Raw genomic sequence first — 20,300 nt, 5'->3', positions numbered from 1 at the left:
TTTTGCTTATTTTGTTAAATTTATTCTATCGCCATGAGTTTCGCCACCGGCAAAGGTTGATAATTATTTTTATTGCTTTCTCTACTTCCGATTTCAAAATTTGTTATCAAACGAAGCAAAAAAACCATGAACTTGCGTACATAGTTCGATCAATCCCACAAATTCACTCTTTACATATTTTCTTCGTCACGAGGGCTAAATAGACTTCTTAATTGGGATAACACAAGCAAACACCGCTCTGCAGTGAAAACAAATGATTTTGACACAACTGTTGTCAGTGGAATGAATGTTTTAGTTCCATCAGGGGGCGGCACCCAACATTCATTCCGGAGGATATCTGTTCGGATGGTGTTGATCGCCTCAGACTTTCGGATTTTGTTGTAAACAAAATCTTAATTTTCTTCGGAAAAAATACAGCTACAATATATCATAACACTGGAAAACTTTATCCTCTCGTCTTCGAAGAGGACAAATATGTCATTAAAAATACATAAAAATTCAGCTAGTATTTTCGTAAAACCAACAGCAGTTAGTAAATTCGGAGAATACAATAACCTTTTCGAAAACTTTCTCCAACTTAAATTGTCAGCTAAAGTATCCGAACAGTCAACGGAGATAAAACGATCTGAGAACGCAGGAGACATTTGAAGTATTTTGCTTAAATGTTCGCGTTGGGTGCCCTGAGAACTCGAAAACAAAAGACAAGTTAAACTCGAGAAAAATGATGCATTGTTCGAAAATGATGTATTCGCTGACGAAAAATATCATAAAGTTATCGGGTTATGAATGTCCTCTGACTGAAAACATGTGTTCAAAATTATTTCAAGCTGAATGTCTTTAAAAACAAATGAGTTGGAAGACACAAGTCACTAGTTTCATGCCGATGATTCAAAATTTATTTACAAGCGGTCTGTATATAGCGTGACTTCAAGTTTGGGGAATTTCAAATAGTTGCCACTATTTTCAATAAACAGGCGGAAGACTCAGACATTTAAAAGATAATTATGCCTTTGTATGAAGTTGCATAAGGCTGGGGAAATTTCTATCAAGCCAAAATTTTCGATTTAATCGCCTGAAATGTAAATAGTAAACAAAGGCGCAGCCGAAACGGAATTCAAAATTTCCCAGAACATTCGGACGACCTTAATTACTGTTCCATTTGCACAAAATTTCCATTTCCACCTTTTTGTCTACTGATAGCACCATAAATGCGTTATCACATCTACCACTGAATGAATTATTATTTGACAGGGGAATTTTCTAGACTTTCTAACCAAATGAAATTTTGGCTAAATGGAAAGACAAAAAAGTGAAAATTGACATGAGAGGCATAAAGAGATACAGATCCACTGAAATTTAACCCAAGGTGGTCTTTTCAGGAGACCATGATCCGCACCATCAGAAAGGATCGAATTAAAGGTAAACTCCCTCGTTGCTCCGACTACTGCTAAGTATAATCACGAGGGTTAAATTAACCGGTGGAAAGCCGCCTCATGCCGCAGGAAGTTAGATAAGTGGCATAAATGTATTAGATGAAATAGTTATTTCTCCAGGGAATGAAAATTGCGCGGTAATTAAAGTATATTATATTCAGTTTGAAAACGTGGTTGTTATTTTGCAGTAGTTGAGATTAAGATAACTTTGAGTTAAAAGGCCTCCAAAAAATACACAGCAAGTTCACGAGCTACGCAGTATGTTACAAAGTGGTCCAAAATATCTTGTGACTAGAAAAAATTAAAGAAAAAATAGGTGAACCACTTTGGAAGAGGCACGTTTCGCAGTCGAAAACGAGGATCGCGTGCAGCCAGTCTGGAGACGCTGTTAAACTAGACAATTTTTCTTGCAACTTTTCTCGCAATTTCGTTGCGCCGTTGTAACATGCCCTGAAATGAACGTATACCTCGCAACATTGTTGTTGCAGTCACAGTTATACGAAGTAGAACCGACTTCTACTTCTCGCAGCGATTGCGGCAACAAAATAAACATACAGCGGCAAAAATAAGGAATTTATTTGGAAAAAAGCAGAAAATTGAAATAAAGTACTGCTAAAATTGTGCCAGGTAGCAAAAGACAATTAGTGCAGCCTAAATAAAAGACTTTTCGCTTCCTATTACGGTCTTCAGTAGATTGAAACAACTGGTTTGTTTTGTCTTATTATTAAGCGGTATTTTTATAACATCATGACATCCATATCGTGGCTGATATAATGTTATCCGATAAACTAACAGATAAAAATGGGTTCAATTAACCGGTGAAGGGTTCGTTGAAAGCCGCTTTTGTCTCTTATTCAAATTTTGCTTTCAATTTTGACTTTCTTCAATGCGGCATTCCAATTTTGTCTGATGTTTCATGACTATTAAACAGAACGTGGAGGAACAGACAGACAGACAGACAGACAGACAGACAGACAGACAGACAGACACTTTTATTTAGCTATAAAGCTCAGGGTAGTCCCTTCTGGAGCTTAAAAGCACCCTGACATTTTAATAACAGCTGAGTGATATGATTTAATCTTACTCATCCTTTATAAAGGAGCAAAGGAAACTCCTTTTGTCAGGCGCTCTACAACTGATGTTAAATGGCCCCGATGACAAACTATACTGGAGACGGAGAACAATCGCTCACAGAATTGTTTTGCTCAGCAGAATTGACTGGAGCTATACACAGCCAACTGATATGCCTTTCAATGTTAAACATTTTTTTGTCCATTACTGCATTTTTGGGGAATACTCTGATTCTAGTCGCTCTTTGCAAAGATAGTTCGCTTCATCCTCCGTCCAAAGTCTTGCTCCGTAACCTAGCGACGACTGATCTCTTTGTTGGTATCATCGTGGAACCCGTTCATGTTGTTTACTGGATTTCTGCGGTAAAGGAACAATGGAACATTTGTCGTTTCGCGTTAGTTGCTGATCATTATAACAGCACAACTACTGTGTTCAGTATCACAATTGACATTGGCTGCTATCAGTATGGATAGGCTTCTCGCCCTGTTGTTAGGGCTCAGATACAGACAAGTTGTAACTTTAAAGCGAACATATGTAACTGTAATTTCTGTTTGGGTTTTCTCTGCTATTGGTTGCATAATGTACCTTTGGAATGGACTAGTATCATCGTCGTACAGCTATGTAATTCTAATACTGTCTCTAATTATTTCGATTTATTTCTACACGGGGATTTTCCTCAGGCTGCGTCATTTTCAAACTCAGATTCAAGACAATGTTACAGCTCAACCGAACCAAACAAATCCATTGAACATGGCGCCATAAAGAAAGACAGTTTCCGGTGCACTGTGGCTGCAGCTGGCGTTGATTGTTTGTTATCTACCATATGTTGCAGTGGCGCCATTGGCAATTCGAAAAATACGAAGCCAATCATTGTCTTCAACATTTTATCTTGTACATCAATTAACAATAACTTTAATTTATTTCAACTCGTCATTAAACCTACTTCTTTACTACTGGAAGATTAGTGACGTAAGGCAAGCAGTAAAGGATACAGTCAGACATTTGTTTTGTTCATCAAGTTAGTAGTTACGAGGTAACTTTGTACCATTAATACCTGTACTTTAGGAGTTAAGATTTTAAATTACCAAGTTCACACTTTCTAAGTCTGATGACATTCTCAAACTCAGTAAACCACGAAGAGAAAACTAAGGAAATAATTACCCTGAGGGAGATTTGGAAATGCAATGTTAATTGTCATAAAATTTGGAGAACTTTTGCTTTGAATTCTCCAAGAATTTCTCACGCCAGCGAACGAGTTGGAACACACAAGTCACTAGTTCAATACCATGGATTCAAAACTGCCGAACAGTCAGTACAGCACTTGGCATTAGCCGCATCTATTTCAACAAGCGTAATCTCATATTTGGCATCATTCTTTGTTGATGACTGCTTTTATAATCGTGGACAGACTTCTCGCCCTGTTGTTAGGGCTCAGATACAGACAAGTTGTAACTTTGAAGAAAACATCCGTAACTCTGCGGTTTTCAGGGTGGTCTCTATTGTCAGCTCAATGCTTTCCCTTTGGAATTCGGTTACATAGAGATGGTATAGCTATTTCGGTACACCAGTCGCGTTGCAGGACAACCAAGCCAACCACTTCTAGTTAACATCACAGCGAAGCTAAAAGGCAACATCCAGTGCACTGTGGCCCAGTTGACATTAGATGTTTGTTATGTATTTATTCATTTACCGTATAATCGGTAGTGAAACCAATAACATTTAGTGAAATTCGAAATAAACTGTCTTCTTTTTTTTTTTTTTTTTTTTCTTGGATTACAATTTTAACTCGATCGTTCTTTAAACCCAATTCCTTACAACTTAAGATCATAAAAGTAAGAAAACTGAGTAATGAAGAATACAGTCAGTCAGCTGTCTTGTTCATAAAGTAAAAAAAGTTGTTGTTTGTTCAAAACGTGATCTAAAGGAAGTGTTGAACTGAAGCTATAACCTCGTCGATTTTCTATCTTTTTGGATCGTTTCTGTCAGCCCTTAAGTGATAATTAAGCACCGGTTCTGTTCGAATCCTTTTGAAAGATCTAAGGTTTTATAATCATCTGTCATCGAATGATGTTACTTGGAGAAGGAACGTGATATTATATTCACTGACGGAAAATATCCACAAAACTACTAAATTCAGTGACTGAAAATATGTGTTCAAAATTATTACAGGCTAATTATCCGTACAAAAAAGAAAGGAGTTGCCGGGAACACTTAAGTTATTACTTTAATACCATTGATTCAAAGTTTATTTGCAAGTGGTCTAAAGCACAACACTCGCAGTTGTGAGTTCGGGGCAGTGGTGAGAGCACTCGCCTCCCTCTAATTTGGCCCGGGTTCGATTTCCGGACTCGGCGTCATATGTGGGTTGAGTTTGTTGTTGGTTCTCGTCCTTGCTGCGAGAGGTTTTTCTCTTGGTACTCCGGTTTTCCCCTCTCCTCAAAAACCAACACTTCTAAACTCCGAGTCGATTTGGAAAGTGTCCCCAATTAGTGCTTTGCGCTAAATACAGTGACACTTAAATATTTAAGTACCTACCACTCTCTGACTTTCAATTAGCAGGCGGAAGAACCAGATGCACGCGCATTTAAAAGATAAATATATTTTTGTAGGAGGTTAGAAAATACTGATCCGGCGGAGAAAAGAAACACAATTATAATTGAAATGAAAAGCTGAGGCACATTAAGAAACCGTATTTATTCGATTAACCGCCCACCATTAAGCCCGGAAAGTAGATAGGCGCCCACCCTCAAATAAGCGCCCACCCCACTCCCCTCCCAACAAAAAACTTTTCTGTACTAGCCCAGCGTGAAGTACGACTGAGGGTCAGTTGTGTTCCAAAATTGGTTCTAGATACGGTAGTCAATGAACTTTTATATTGTTTTTGGCTTGTTCATGTTAGCTTTTGCACTTTGTTTTGTCTTGTTGAAGTGAAATAAACTTGTTATCCCTTATTGTCGTTAGTCTCTAAAAATGGCCTCGCTTGCAGAAAATGCTGTAAAATAATAAGCGCCCACCCTCGAATAAGCGCCCACCTTTATGGGCCCCAAATTAAATAAGCGCCCAGGGGCCCGTTTCTCGAAAGACCCGGTAAGTTAACGGAACCGATAAGTATATTTTTGAATGTTTTTTCGCCGATTACACAGTTGTTACAGACATGCTACTTGGCCAATGTTTTCATTCAATTATAAGATTTTAAAATTGAGTATACAAAGCTATCAAAAACTGACTGCTGTTAAGAAACATTTATCGCCAAAGACACTTACTGGGCCCGGTAAGTTATCGGGTCTTTCGAGAAACGGGCCCCAGGCCGGTTAACTGCAGGCTAATTAAACACATTTCGGTTGTTTGGTTTTAATAGTTCTTTCAGATGATCATCATAATTTATGGTAAGCAATGATATTTGGTCGTTGCCCCAACTAGCTATGATTAAGCTACTGTAGTTTAAAGTGTGTTCAATTAACCGGCGAATTCCCGTTTGTCTTTAATTTAAGTTTGCTTTCGTTTTTCAATGATGCGGCGTCCATTTATGTATGATGTCTCGTCTTTCAATTTCATAGTTATTAAGCAGAACACTGATAGGAGGAATATTTTTTGTCCTTTATATAAAGAAGTGATAAAATTCGAATTCAGTTTGGCAGGTGCGCTAAAGTAATAGGTGTTTTTATTTCAGGGCAAGTTACACTATAGGCAACGATTCATACAACTTGTGCCACAACAAAATTGCGAGACAAGTTTGCAAGAAAAATTGTCTAGTGTGACAGCGCCTTTAAACTAAAACTTCACACGTCAGGCATTTTTATCTTCAGGATACATCCTGTTATTTATTAACTGAGATCAAGTCAGTTACAAAATGAAATTTGGGAAAATGTTTAAATGTAAAAGTGTCGTCATAACACAAGCTCTTTGAGGTGGTTAGTTTAACCATGCGCTTGAACTTAACCTTTCCAATTCTGAATCGTGTACACTTTTGATATTACATTTGCAAAAGGACAGTCACCCTTTTTTGTCATCCAACTGAAATAAATTTCCAAAAAGTTCAAAAATGAACTTACCTAAGGTAAAGCTTACAGCCACCTTCAGCCAAATAAAAACCCAAAAACCAATCAAACAAACCATATCAATAACACAGAGCAAAAATGAGACAAAGAGTGTTAGAAAATTACAAGCAATGAGACCAAAGCTAACGAAGAAAGCGCTCACAAAACGCAGGTATATGCACTCTATGTTAAAACAAACTTTCGAATAAGTTGCTTTGCGATTCGCGATAAGAGACGATGATAAATGCCAAGTTGTTAACAATATGCCAGTGGCCGTGGGTTTAATAAATGGAAATGTAAAATGGAAATTTAAATCTGTTAATCAACATTGGCTCTTTGATAACAAAGAAACGCAAGCCATATGTACGACAAATATCGTTCATAAACTCTGACAATGTAAATGTGAATCCATGCAGACCAAAAACGTGTTCTCTAAAATACAGAAGCAGATGTTCATACAACTACTTTGCTCGGCCATGCTTTGCTTGAGAAACATTCGTGAAAACCATGACATGACAGCCAAACCGCAATACTTCAATATGCCTTTGCTGAAGTAAAAGATGATCCTGTTAGTTCTCGAGTATGAGGCTCTTGTGCCAAACACTGTAAAGATATTCAACCCAGGAGACAAATCTAGAGCTCACTAGCCACACAGCACCAGACGCTGGTGTGAAGTTAATAGTTGAACTTTCCCGCACTCGCTTGACAGCTAATGGACTTGAACTAGCAAAACCACTGTATGAGGTGCAATTCTTCTAATTGAGTCGGGATGATTGATACAAGCCCTCGCGTGAGCACGCGCCCGTTATCATGTTGCCATGGAAACCGCTTAAATACGGTGTTGAACTTGTCAGCGTGGAGCTGTGCTAAATTTATAGTCACGTGTCTTTCTGCTGGTGTTTCTTCTGCTCCTGTAATAACTGCTGTAGAGGCGACATGCCTTCTGGCGTAGAATTAAAGTCTGACCCCCATATAGACTGCAAGTAAAGTGGAATGATAGAAGTCATTGCAAGCCAGAAACTAAGTTAATTTGGGAATTCATTTAGCCAACACTTGAGTGCAGTAACTGTACTGACTTGAAATGACTAGTGCCAACTGTGATCGCAGTCAAATTTTCACGTAAATTAAGGCAATTCGTAACAACTTTGAAGACCGTTTAGTTATCCAAGAGGAGTCGATGCAAGTTCTTTAGCTACAACGCCGGAAAAGGAAGCATAAAACCAACATTATTTTTCTGCATGGGGATGGATGGGGAGAAGGGTTAGAGGGGTAATTCTGTCCCTGGAATTACCACGCCTTTCGTTCGCGCTGCAAGACGTATATGACAATTGACCTTGAGCTCTGCTTCTAACGAAATAAACTAAAAGCAAAAAAACTTTGGTCCACTTCTTTTGCTGAGTCACCAAGCTAACATTTCGCCAAGAGCCCTAGATATAAAAGCAAGAATGGTCCATCTTTTGGTTTGGTCGCCATTTCGAGATTGCATTGAAACAGCTTTGTTGTTATGCAAATGGCGTTCAGTGTGCCTTATTACGAGTCTAATTGGCCACCCACGGTAGGTTGTAACGCAAGATAATAGATAGCACTTCTAGACTTGCTTTCTGTTCTGTCAGGTTTACCACTAAACAATGAATAAACGAAGCAACTGTACCTTACCTATCCTGAAGTGCAGGCGTTTTTATTTTAATTATCACTATTATTTTTATTATTATTTTTTGAATTGGCGAGTGCCCCGGTGACAGTCGTTCGTTAATTGGGACGCCATCTTGGATTTCCAAACGTAGACTCGCGCCAGTCTGCCTTTCGTCATAATCCAAGATGGTGTTACAGCATTCCACCAAGAAAATACTGCAACCTTACCTGCAAACCATGCGTTCCAGCAGGACTAGTTCCTCCATTACTACTGGCACTGTTTGGAGCCCAGACTCCAGAGCCAGCCCAGCCACCACTGAACCCAAACCCACCGAAAGGAGACTGGGATGGAGGAGTATAGTTTGCCTGCATTCCCGCTGGAGGGAAACTCGTTCCAAAGTTGGTAGGCCTGCGGTTCTCTGCAGCAGGAGGGGAGGGCAGGGTGGGTGGGAATGCGGTGCTACTTCCTGTACCGGTCAAGTGGTCGGTAGGTGTGGCACGGTGGTGATTTGGTGGCTTAACGACAGCTCTAGAGGATGGCTGATCTGCAAATTAAACATCAGTAAAAAGATAATTATATTTAATTATAATAATTAGCTTATTAGACTGTCAATCCGATGGGCGGTGGTTCGAGGCCGGGATCGCATTTCATTTCATCACCTAATGAATAAGAGTTTTCTTTACGTAACTGTTTAAGTTGCGTATATGAGTGCGAAGATCATTCACTTATTTTTTTCCTCTGCACTTGAAATGTATTAATTTTCATGTGCTTACTTTCAAAAATCACCAAGGACAACTGCTTCAAGGATCGCGCCCCAAGCAGCCAAATCCGGGGGAGTAGTAGAACTTGTTGTTCATGCTACAAGAACAGGACCTTTGAGGCATTTGGCTCAGTTCCGAATCCGTTGAATTTAACATCAACTTTACACACCTGGATGAGCAAGAGCTGCAGAGGTCAGGGGTACATTCCATCCCGACTGAAAGAGTGAATACTGAGCCACTGTGGAAGAGGAAGATGGAACACATCCTGCCGTGGATTGAACAACATCTAATGGTCCCTTAAACAGTGAGCTGTGAGATAAACAACACCATATACATGTAACTGCAAGTACTATAGAGCGGTTTTCAATTGAGTGTCGAAAGTAATTTCGCGTTTGCTTTGGATTTACATCACTACGCTCTGTTATTGGTTAACAAAACTCGCACCACTTTCTCAAACAATGGGAATCCAAACCAAAACCAATCGTGTTTTGGCCGCACGCGTTTTCCCGCGCTTGGCGCCAGTTGCATGTATTCGCTTCGAATTCTGATTGGCTCGTTGTGTTGTTTACATCTGTTGTGATTGGCCAGAGTAATTACTTTGGTTTTGGTTTTACGACACTCAATTGGAAACCGCTCTAATAGAGAGATTTTGAATCGCATTTACGTTTTGTTGAAAAAACATAGTACACAGAAGAGAATAGTGCAGAACAATTTTGGCTTTTGATGCTAACGCAAAACTACTAAATTTTACCAAGGAACTGAAAACACCTTATACGTAAAGGTTTAGTTATCCATAGATACGAAACGTTGTTCGGTTTTATCGTTTATTTTCACATGAACTAGAAAAAGCGAGCGAAAAATGAACGATAGAAATGATCACGTGGGCATTTCTAAACCTCTCTATTGTCAAACATCCGTGATTCAAAAGATTCCAGCATGACGCGCAAATGTAGTCCTTTAAGACTTAAATTACCAGGTTAAACAAGATTAACTGACCGTAAAACATCTTAGTTGGTATCCTTAGGGCCGGTTTAGACGGTGCAACTTTTGTTTACGACTTTCACGTGCGATTTCTGTAGTGCGGGCTGCTCGCATCATGCGAAAAAAATCCCACACAACTATCGTCATTCAACGATGCCTGCGCCCACGATTATCGTAGTAGTTTAAAACATGTTTCAAAATCCTACGACAAGTTGCAGGTTTGATTTACACGAAACAATTCGCAGCGTTAGCTTGCCGTGAACATGTCGCAGACAACAAAGTCGTAGAGCGGTTTTCAATCGAGTGTCGTAAAACCAAAACCAAAGTAATTACTCTGGAAAATCACAACAGATGTAAACAGCCCAATGAACCAATTAGAATTTAAAGCAAATACATGTAACCGGCGCCAAGCGCGGGAAAACGCGTGCGGGCAAGTCACGATTGGCTTTGGTTTTACATCTTACTGGTTAAGAAAGTGGCGCAAGTTTTATCAACCAATCACAGAGCGTAGTAATGCAAAACCAAAGCAAAAAGGCAATTACTTTCGACACTCAATTGAAAACCGTTCTAACGTCTAAATTGGTCTTTTAGAATCTTCTGATTAACTGCATCCTACCCTCAAATACTGATAACCTATTCGACCTCACAAAACAGTGTGACTAAAAGTAACAGTATTTACAATTTAACCCTTCCCGCACTACGTCTCTCGCAAGTATTTTTAATGAATCCACGAACTGGAGGGCTAAAGTAAGTGTTATGAGAATATAGAAAAACAAACTGAATTCGGATTGATAAAATCTGTTACCGGTACCTTGTTTCAGCGAATGGTGTTCCTACTGGTGTTGTCTGCAAAGAAAAAATTGCGAGAATTAGCAAAGCAAGTTACAAAGCTTTTTCATGGGCAAACAACCCAACAAATCAATCAAAACTCAAAACAAATACAAGAAAATGGTCTCAACCATGAGCGAACATTTGACGATTAGTCATGGTTTTACGTTTCCTGAGACAGTGGTGTGATATTTTAACCACTAACGAAAAAGAAACAACCGAACGCACATATGAACGGAATATTTCTATTAAACAAAACCCAAAACAAACAACCCAGAGCCAACAAGATAGTAACTGCAACTACACACTGAACTTTATCCTCATACAATTTGAGCCCTGCTGGGTTATTTCATCCTTAATTTATTTCTATTACTTCGAACTTGATAATGGCGCCATGACGACTCCGAAACGTTGTTCGGTTTTATCTTTTATTTTCACTTGCTTAATTAACAGTATTTCAAAAAGAAATAATCGGCATCATCATCATGATTTCCATGATCATATGTACTTGGATAAGAGGACGGGACCCTCATAGAGCAGCTTCAAATAATTTCGCGTTTGCTTTGGTTTTGCTTTACTAGGCTCTGTGATTGGTTTACAAAACTCGCGCCACTTTCTCAACCAATTGGAATCCAAACCAAAACCAGTCTTTGCCGTACGCGTTTTCCCGCGCTTGGCGCCAGTTGCATGTATTTGCTTCAAATTCTGATTGGCTCGTTGCGTTGTTTACATCTGTTGTGATTGGCCAGAGTAATTACTTTGGTTATGGTTTTACGACACTCAATTGGAAACTGCTCTATGTGCTTGGATAATAGGACGGGACCCTCATAAAATTTACCTTGTTTAGATTGGGTAACGAAGCCAACAGCTTCCGTCCTGCTGATTCTAAATCAATGTCTTGAGGTGACTTGGGAAACTTTTCCTCCTGAGATGAGATCAGCTACGCCAAAATAAAATAAACACTACGAGTGAGGCAACATATCTGGATACAAATACAGGGAAATTGAGAACAGTAAAAAATTTCCCAATATCCTGCACTATTTATAACAGTGCTGTCAAGTGCTTCTAAATATGGCCAGCTTCTAATGTTGGTTCAAAAGTCGGTATACTTCCAAGGTAAATGGTTAAGTTATTACCTCCTCAACAGGTGATGAAGTGTTAATCTTCAAGGAAAACTTGGACAGTCCAGTTACTACATGTGTAGGTCATCAACTTAAGATAGAATACTGCAAATCAAAATGAAAGTACAGACCCTTTCAGTGTAACGTGCATACAGGAGAATAGTGATTGACTTTCGACATGCTACATAAACAGCTGGGAGACCGTTTACACTATTCGGCCGAAAATTCTTCGGTTAATGGCAAAAGAAACCATTGACCTGAAATGGGTGAAGAAATGCATTGATCTTGCACGGCTCCCGGTTTACGGGGAAATTCATTGAAGCGATTTGACCACATTCACTGGTCCGTAACTTACCGTAGAATTCGGCCGTTTTGTTCGCAAGGCGATAACATTCAAAACAGTCAATTTATCAATCTCGGAATAGCTTCTTGATATTTTCCACGTAAGTTTGAAGATACATGTAAATGAAACCATGTTCGTCACCCAAAGGTGAGTTCCTGGTTACATGACAAGTCCAAAGATAGTGGCTATACACGTGACATTTAAAATAGCCCTGAGTCAGATTCCTTCTGCGAGAGTAGCTGGCGTAATGAGCAAAACAGGATTGAAACATAGTTGGTTGAGAAATATATTTGCACCAGATGTCGTAAAAACCAAAATATGACCACAATAAAATATGATTTGAGTTTACATTTAACGAGCCTAGTCTAAAAAATGAAACAAGGTTGATGAGTATGTGTTGTGCAAAAGACTGGCATTGGCAACTGAAAGTGAAAAATAATGGTCAGGCCAGGCCTCGTACCCCGCTAGCAGAGGTTTCTTTCTGGCAAGTCTTTTAGCTTGTACGAAGTCGTTCGCGTCTCTAGTATTTCGCATAGTCGGCTTGTCTAAAAGACTGCCCAGAAAAAAACCTCTGCTAGCAGGGTATTTTTATTATACATCGCTCGCCATCTTTTTTACTAACTCTTTGCACAAACAACCGTGAAAAAGCGGGAAATGACGTCATCAATATCCTTCATTACTTCATGACTTTGGACAGTGGAGTAGTAGTATTAACGCAAAGAGGTTTTTATAATTCATAGGAGGTATCAAACACAGTTGGAATTATTCACCTGTGCTCTTAAAAGTGTAATCTGTGTAGCATGGTGAGGGTGTTTCAGCTGTAACAATCTCTGCATGTACCATGTTGTATGGGCTCCACCCAGGTTTATTCTGTGCAATATGACATTGCAAATAGCAGTTCTAATATAGTGCATAGTGTCATCCCATTTTTGAAAAAAGGCGCTACAACAAGCTCTACAAACAAGACAGGTCTGCATCACAGACAAAGAGTATTTGACTCCTAATTAACATTAAACCTTATGTGTATATAATTTAAAGACATACTTGAACAAAATGAAACGCAAGCCAATTAAAGGATGTGTAGTTACTCTTTTGTCCTAGAGAGAACTGTGCCCATCTTAGAAGACATACAAGTAATGTACTCATTTATACTGTGTGTGTCACAAAGAGTTTTCCATACAGTATTAGGACCTTTCCGCACTAGCATACAGTTTAGGAATTGCCTTGTGAAAGTACACACAAAATATTTGGTCGAGGCAATTTTTGTCTTCAAAGTTTGTATCGGCACACAAAGCTATTTACACTTCACAATCTGACCAATCTGTCAACAGTGGAAGCACTAATAATGGCTTTACTAAAAATGATTGACAAGAAAAACACAATTTTGTTTATTTAATCGATTTTGTCCAGTTTTACCTGTGGCAAAAATTTTTGGTGGTGCCTTTGAAGATCAACCCGTCTTGAACAAAATTTGTAAAGTTGCAACAAACCATCCACATTTGTAAGGCGTTGATGATGATAGAAAATTTGTCTGAATAAACGGATTTTTTGCTAGTGCGGAAAGGACCTTAGCTTAGGGAGATATTATCTGTGCACAGAAACAGAAGAAGAGCAAAGACTAACATGAGATCTGTCTGCATTAAATAAAGAGGTATCCATTACTGGGGAGTTGGCAGTGCTTTACTGACCTCTTCCAGTTACTGGCATCAAGTCTTCCACTAACAACGGGCAAAACATGACTCACTTGACAACTTGATCACACTACCAGAGCAGTGACTGTTTCTATAAATAGGTAAAGGACAGTATTTAGAGGGGAAGTATAACAGGGATTTGCTATCATTTTAAAGACCTAAAAAAGTTTCTCTATCAAGAGAAACCGAACAATAACAGTCCAGTTCTGTTATAAATATTATTACCACCCCAGCATACCAACACTGTTGATGAGTGTTGCTGGGTACAGATGGACTTGGTCAGAATAAGTTGCAGCCTAACTTTTTTCAAGTTCTCCCATTTTCATTTCCAAATGTACTACAACCGATTATGAATAATGTTTATTGTTCCTTTCAAGAATTCAGTAGATTTCTCAAGCTCTTAGTGTTCTTGAGGTGTGTGCAGTGTTGAATGATTTTCTCCAAAAAGGCCAAAACCCCTTTGACACTGACTGAGTCAAGCAAAGGATTCTACTGAATAATAATAATAAATATTTTTTAAGGAGGAAGCGCCGGCCGTCACGTATGAATGAATGCCAGATAAATAATAGTCCATGCAATGTAGTTGTATAATTTGAACATACTGCCACTCCAATAATATAATTATTATAAGCCCCTCCAAAAATCAGTCTTCACCCCCCACCCCCCACCCCATCAGTTAGTTGGGGGAGGAGTAAGACGGATACAGGTTTCAGATACAGGTTTCTTTTCCCTTGCATTTTTTTTAGGAATGGGACCCTTTCTGATATCAGTATTGTTTTACATGCTCAGACAGGGATAATGATACAATACTCACCTGAGTCTGGAATGTTGTTATACAAACTGAACAGGCTGTCAATGCCATATGCCACACTTGGAACGTTGTAACACTCAAACAACAGCTCAGACATGGCTGAAGTAGCCCTTTTCATGGTTAACTCTGCTCATTTGCATTACAATGAAATCTAGCATGTATGTGAGGCAATTTCAGGCTATTTTATAGTTTTAGCCCGAAATTGCCTCGCATCCACGTTGGGGTAACATTGTAAAGCAAATGAGAAAAAATTAACCGTGAAAAGGGCTATTAAACAAACAATGCATTATTACACTGTACCAAAATGTTTCCGTCATAAGACTGAAATGAAAACCTTTATTTTTATGAAATTATATCAACATTGTTAATTTCCTGCAAATATTTTTTTTGGAGTTCACTTACATTGTCAACAGTAGTTAGGGTTACACACAGGTTCTGTCAGAATGGGATGATTGACACTTCCTTGAGTGTTGATTCCAAGGTGACTGAACACATGATCAAACACTTGTTCCTGAAAAAAACATTAAGCATCTACTGACATGACCATGTAACAATAATAATAATTTATCTATCAAGAGGGATTAAGCCACTTATCATTTGTCACTGCAATATCAAAAATAACAGGACTGGTGTTATGAATAAGCACAGTCACATTGTGTTTTACTACCATTAAGCTTTGACCGTGAAAAAAGGTAGCCACATGGACAGCTGTAGTCTACATTAATCAGGTGTTTTCACTGACAAAAACAAAAAAACAGAAATGCATAACAATTTATTATCCATGCTAGAATTAGATTTGTATCTGCACCTTAAAAGGAATAAAAGCACAAAATAGTCAAAAGACATCTCAGCTTTAATTAGAACTTTTTTAAAGATCTTTGAAAAGTCAACACGAATCCCATTACATGTTCATGTGTTGTGGTTCAAAAATAATGTTTTTTGGATTGAAAATTTTCAAATCAGCTTGATTTCTATTTTCCTGTCTCAGACTATGCATGGGTATGCAATATTGCACAAAGGAAAATAAAAATTAAACTGGTTTGAAAAATGTTAAACCACAACTGAACATATCCATTACCTGACACTCATAGTGTGTGACCACGTCTCTATCAAACTGAGTGCGTAACGCCCATCTGACCATCTCAAGATTGCCAATATCATTTCCAACAGAGTAGCTGTTTCCAGAAGAGTCACCATCCTATTAAAAATAAGTAATTGCCACAAATAATGTACCCTAAGGGCCTGTTAACATGTACATGGAGGTACATGAAGGGTAGAGAAGAGTAACCCTATCTGCTTGCTAGGGTTACCCTTCTAGGAGGGTCATCTTTTTGTCTATTTAAGCCATGTAAAAGCTTGAGGTAGGGTTACCCTCCTAGGATGGTTAAATTTAGGGTGATCTGATTACTGTCACATTCCCACCAACTATAAACATCTGATGGCTTCGTGCAGTTACAATTTAACTGGAAAAATATTTTAGAGTATTATGCTGACAGGAGTGGTACTGTAAATCCAAGCACAAACGATAAACAAAGTCAAGACGACAGTCAGGGAAACAGCTTGGTGGCCGGAATAGAACAAAGGTTTGATAGACTGAGCTGTACTTGATCAGCCAGGTAATAAATTGAAAGGGAAAAGAAAAGCGGCCAATCAACCAGACTATTCGTCTAAAAAGGTGAAGAAATGAGCATGGATGCCTATTTGTGGAACTGCTTCTCAAATATATCAAAGAGTACAAGACAAAGTGCGACCATGCAGTGGCTTCAGGTTTCCACAACTATTGGCAGAGATAGCCCTAAAGACAACCCTACACATGTAAAGGATGGCTATCTTTTGCTTTAGTCACCAAGTCTTTGAAATTTAATGGTTTGTCATGAATACAAACTCTCAAATAGAAGAAAGATCCTTACAGTTAGAGGATGCAAACTCTGGCTCAAAATTTAGCAACTAGTTTGCTGGTTACTTTGTTAATAATGAAGTCTAACAGTGGCCAACAAATTGCTTTTATTAGTTTTGGAAAGCGTGACTTTAGTACAAACCTGATTCTGTTGAAACATACAGGTGAGTTAAATGTAACAGAAATTGATGTCATAATAGGGAAACTTGTACCCTTATTTACTGGGTAATTTACTCTCTAGTCCATCTAATAGCCTTACCTTCTTTCCCCTTGCCTTTGCAACCAGGTTTCGAAAGATCAATCTTGGTTTGTTGTCGATGGCCCACCCAGCTCGACAATAATGTCCACCTGAGTGACAAGTGAAAGGCAAATTAATATTAACAATTAAGAGAATGAGAGTATAACCGACCTGGGCAAAGACAAAACATAGACTCGGGGTCCATGGACCCCACTTTTGGAGCGGGCCAATGGACCACTTATATCGACCTAATCTATGGACCCCCTCTTTGTTGTTGCTGTCATTGTTGTTGTTTTTTGCGGTAAGGAAATAGGGGGTCCATGGACCAGGTCCATGTTGTTGCTGTTATAATGTTGTTGTTGTTGTTGTTGTTTTTTTTTTGGTAGTAAGAAAATAGGGGGTCCATGGACCAGGTCCATATAAGCGGTCCATGGACTCGGTCAAAAAGGAGGGTCCATGTTTTGTCCTTTGCAGGTTTCACAAATTTGCTTTTTGTTGTTTTAGCTCACATTCACCGGATTTTTGCAGAAACCAGCACTTCATACCATGTCACACTAATAAAGTAACCACCCTCTAAAAAAAAGGTACAGAGTCAGTACAAACTGGCCAGACTACCATCTACTGGTTCAACTAGCATTGACTTTAAACAGTACGAATATGAGCAACATTCTAAAAGTACTAACCATTGTCAATAATAAGTGGAACAGCATTGTCCCTAATGCTCGGTGAATAGTCATAAAAACATTCTGGTGATGTTTCACAGTCTTGAAACCTGAATATACGATCATCTGTAAAATCTAAGGACGGAATGTAGAATACAAATAAAAAAAAAGTAAATCAGAACTGAAAATTATGCATCAGTCAATTCCAGCAGTGCCCATCCCCGCCCCCCCCCCCCCCCCCGGGCTAACCCCCGGGCATTAGCATTTTTTTAAAAAAATGGGCAAGTTCCCCGGGGTGGGGACACATAAGCTGTCTAAATGCCCCGGGATGGGGACGAAGGAAGGGGGCCAATTGCCCCGCCCCTGGGAACGTCGCCTTCCAACACCACTACAGTTTTTTTATTAATCAGTGAATAAAACGTTCTACTTTTCAGTATTTTAAAATAATGCAACGGTATTAAGACTTGAAGGACAACAGGACATGTTAGAGAGCTTTTGGAAAATTTAATATTATTTAATAAACTGCGCTGGGATTGCAGCGGAGGTGCTCCCAGCCGCGAGCGATGATAGGCGCCTGTATTCGCAGGCTACATTTTATGATGCATTGCATTTTAAAGGGACAGTATCACGCTATTTTTAGTAACACATCTAAAATCGGAGAGACGCTATTCGGTTGATAGCAGCCAAGATATAATGACAAAATTCCATTTAAAGACTATCAGAATACAAAGAAACTATCCAAGGATATTTTCGCCGGCAGATGACCAAGATAGAGAGGGGTTCAAATTTGAAAACGTCTGGCAGATGTTTTCTAATTTCACTGTTGTAACGCACTAGAAATCGCCGGTTGTACTATATTAATTGAGCGACTGGGAAATTAATTAACACAGTGTTTAAAGTTTAAATTTAGTGAATTTTAGCCAAAAATCATGATATCTCCCATCGATCTCCCATGATACTGCCCCTTGTAGCTCGCAAGATCTGTCTTGAAGAGCACATCATTCACAAACCTTAAAATGCACTCCAGGTTGACTTTCGTGAATTTAAAAAATGCTTGGCTAGTTTTCAATGCGAAATACAGCTGTAGTCGTGTTCACTTTGATTGTTTCCGATCTCTCGATATGTGGTAAACAAAATATAGTTCAAGTTGTTGCTTTTTATATTTATATGCTTACAATTAATGAAGAAATATCTAAAATTGAGAAAACATACCTTTAAAAACATCCACAAGTTTGTCTAGTCCCTGACGGACTAGCCAATCTTCAACAATTCCTTCATGGCACTTTCGAAAACACGTGTGTCAAATGCCCGGGTTCGCCCCGGGGTACGTAAATGCCCAGCCCCCGGGCCGCGATAAAATTACGAATGCCCCACCGCCGGGACTGACAACGTGAGCATGCCCCGGGGTTGCCCGGGGGGGGGATGGGCACTGCTGGAATTGACTGATGCATTACACCCCCAAATAATGATGTTTTGAGTGCTTTTTCACTTAGAATATAAGTAGTACTATTAAATTGTTCAAGGAAACCTCAAATTCTCCATAAAAGATTCCTCTAGCAAAAGCATTGGTGCTTGAAAGTCTAAAATGTCCCATAACCAAATCAGACTGTCAGATCGACTTCATTCCAGCTTTCGATTCGTCTTTTTGGCGATAATGTAAACAAAAGCCATTTGAAAATCATGCAAAACTCTTTTCATATAACTTAAAACTTTCATAAAAGGTGGTAATTTTCCGATAAGTCTTTCTCGCTTTTGAACGGATCGATCTCACTTTATACGATACTTCCGATACTTACCATTATCGTCCGCCATTTTCTTTTTGAGACGTCTATATAACAGTACAGCGGCAGTTGAATACTTTGTATATGATGACGCATATTGTACCGCGGACTTTTTCGGGGGAACGCGAAAGTTCTCTCGACCGCCGACTTTCGCGCTGCCGCACTTTCACGCTCCCCCGAAAAAAAAAAAAAAAAACACCCGATCGCAGGTTATAACGACGGTAAAAGGCCTTGAAACTGATATTATAAAAAAGTTAAAGTTAAATAAGATACGACTTCTTAAGTGTCTTAGTTTGAGACCGAGATCATTTTGGGTCCAGACCCATACCCGGTTATGCCGTCAGATAGGGGACAAAATCGACAGTCAGATTTCGTGGCGTGGTAGAGTATTCTTGTCGTTGTTTTTCTCTTTTCGTGGTGTTATTTTAATCTCTTCGTGTCGTCAAGTTTCTCGTTTCATCGTAATGCTTTCTTTTTGTTTCCTTCGTGGCGTCATTTGTCTCTTCGTGTCGTCGTGTTCTTTGTTTCGTCGACGACGGTATTTTAAAAGTATTTTACCATAGTGTCATCTTTGGGTCTACCTGCCCGGGCTGTCTTCTCTATCTGAGAGCCGTTTAATTATTTTAGTAAAATGCGATTATTAAAGCCGAAGGTGCTTAACAAGGTCAAGAACGAAGGGAATGCGGAACAAACAAAAAGGGGGTTATAAAGAACGTTACTGTGTTATCTGTGTCACCAGAGAGTATTCGATTTAGCAACTTGAAATATATATATGTATATATATATATATATATATATATATATATATATATATATATATATATATATATATATATATGTTTATTATAATTACTCAGGTGATTAAAAAGATTCTGTTGATCTGATTGGTCGAGGATTGCGTCATATCCTGCCATAATCACCTCGCGCGAGGTGATTATAGCGGGAGCACTAATTTTTAAAATGGCCGCTTAGAGATACGTTGATGTTTGTGAGGAAGAAGTTAACAGGATGA

General features: G+C 38.9%; 2 protein-coding genes and 1 pseudogene across 2 annotated transcripts in view; 1 reads left to right on the top strand and 2 right to left on the bottom strand.

The window, feature by feature from the left end:
* Positions 1–2,578: 2,578 nt before the first annotated feature.
* LOC146463902 (uncharacterized) lies at positions 2,579–4,247 on the top strand (annotated as a pseudogene).
* A 2,050-nt stretch (positions 4,248–6,297) lies between these two features.
* The window catches only part of LOC146463890 (nonsense-mediated mRNA decay factor SMG7-like), a 157,486-nt gene continuing 143,483 nt past the window's right edge, over positions 6,298–20,300 (bottom strand). Inside the window, exon 26 of the transcript XR_014856774.1 lies at positions 6,298–6,551. The gene's annotated coding sequence lies outside the window, so the exon portion shown is untranslated. The remainder of the gene's footprint in view (positions 6,552–20,300) is intronic.
* Positions 11,583–19,348, bottom strand: LOC146463901 (actin-related protein 5-like). Its single transcript, XM_085083950.1, has 8 exons — positions 19,304–19,348; positions 17,529–17,642; positions 16,867–16,955; positions 15,789–15,908; positions 14,714–15,221; positions 13,897–13,990; positions 11,881–11,970; positions 11,583–11,684 (listed from the first exon to the last, which is right to left on the bottom strand). Exons 1-5 carry the CDS (start codon positions 19,317–19,319, stop codon positions 15,117–15,119), a joined length of 444 nt encoding a protein of 147 aa, XP_084940076.1. The 5' UTR covers positions 19,320–19,348; the 3' UTR covers positions 11,583–11,684; positions 11,881–11,970; positions 13,897–13,990; positions 14,714–15,116.

The sequence above is a fragment of the Pavona decussata genome, unplaced genomic scaffold (assembly GCF_977016875.1).
Source record: "Pavona decussata unplaced genomic scaffold, jaPavDecu1.1 SCAFFOLD_174, whole genome shotgun sequence".
Classification (NCBI taxonomy): Eukaryota; Metazoa; Cnidaria; class Anthozoa; order Scleractinia; family Agariciidae; genus Pavona; species Pavona decussata.
Note: the sequence above shows the minus strand (reverse complement) of the source record. Positions and strands in the feature narration are given on the sequence as shown.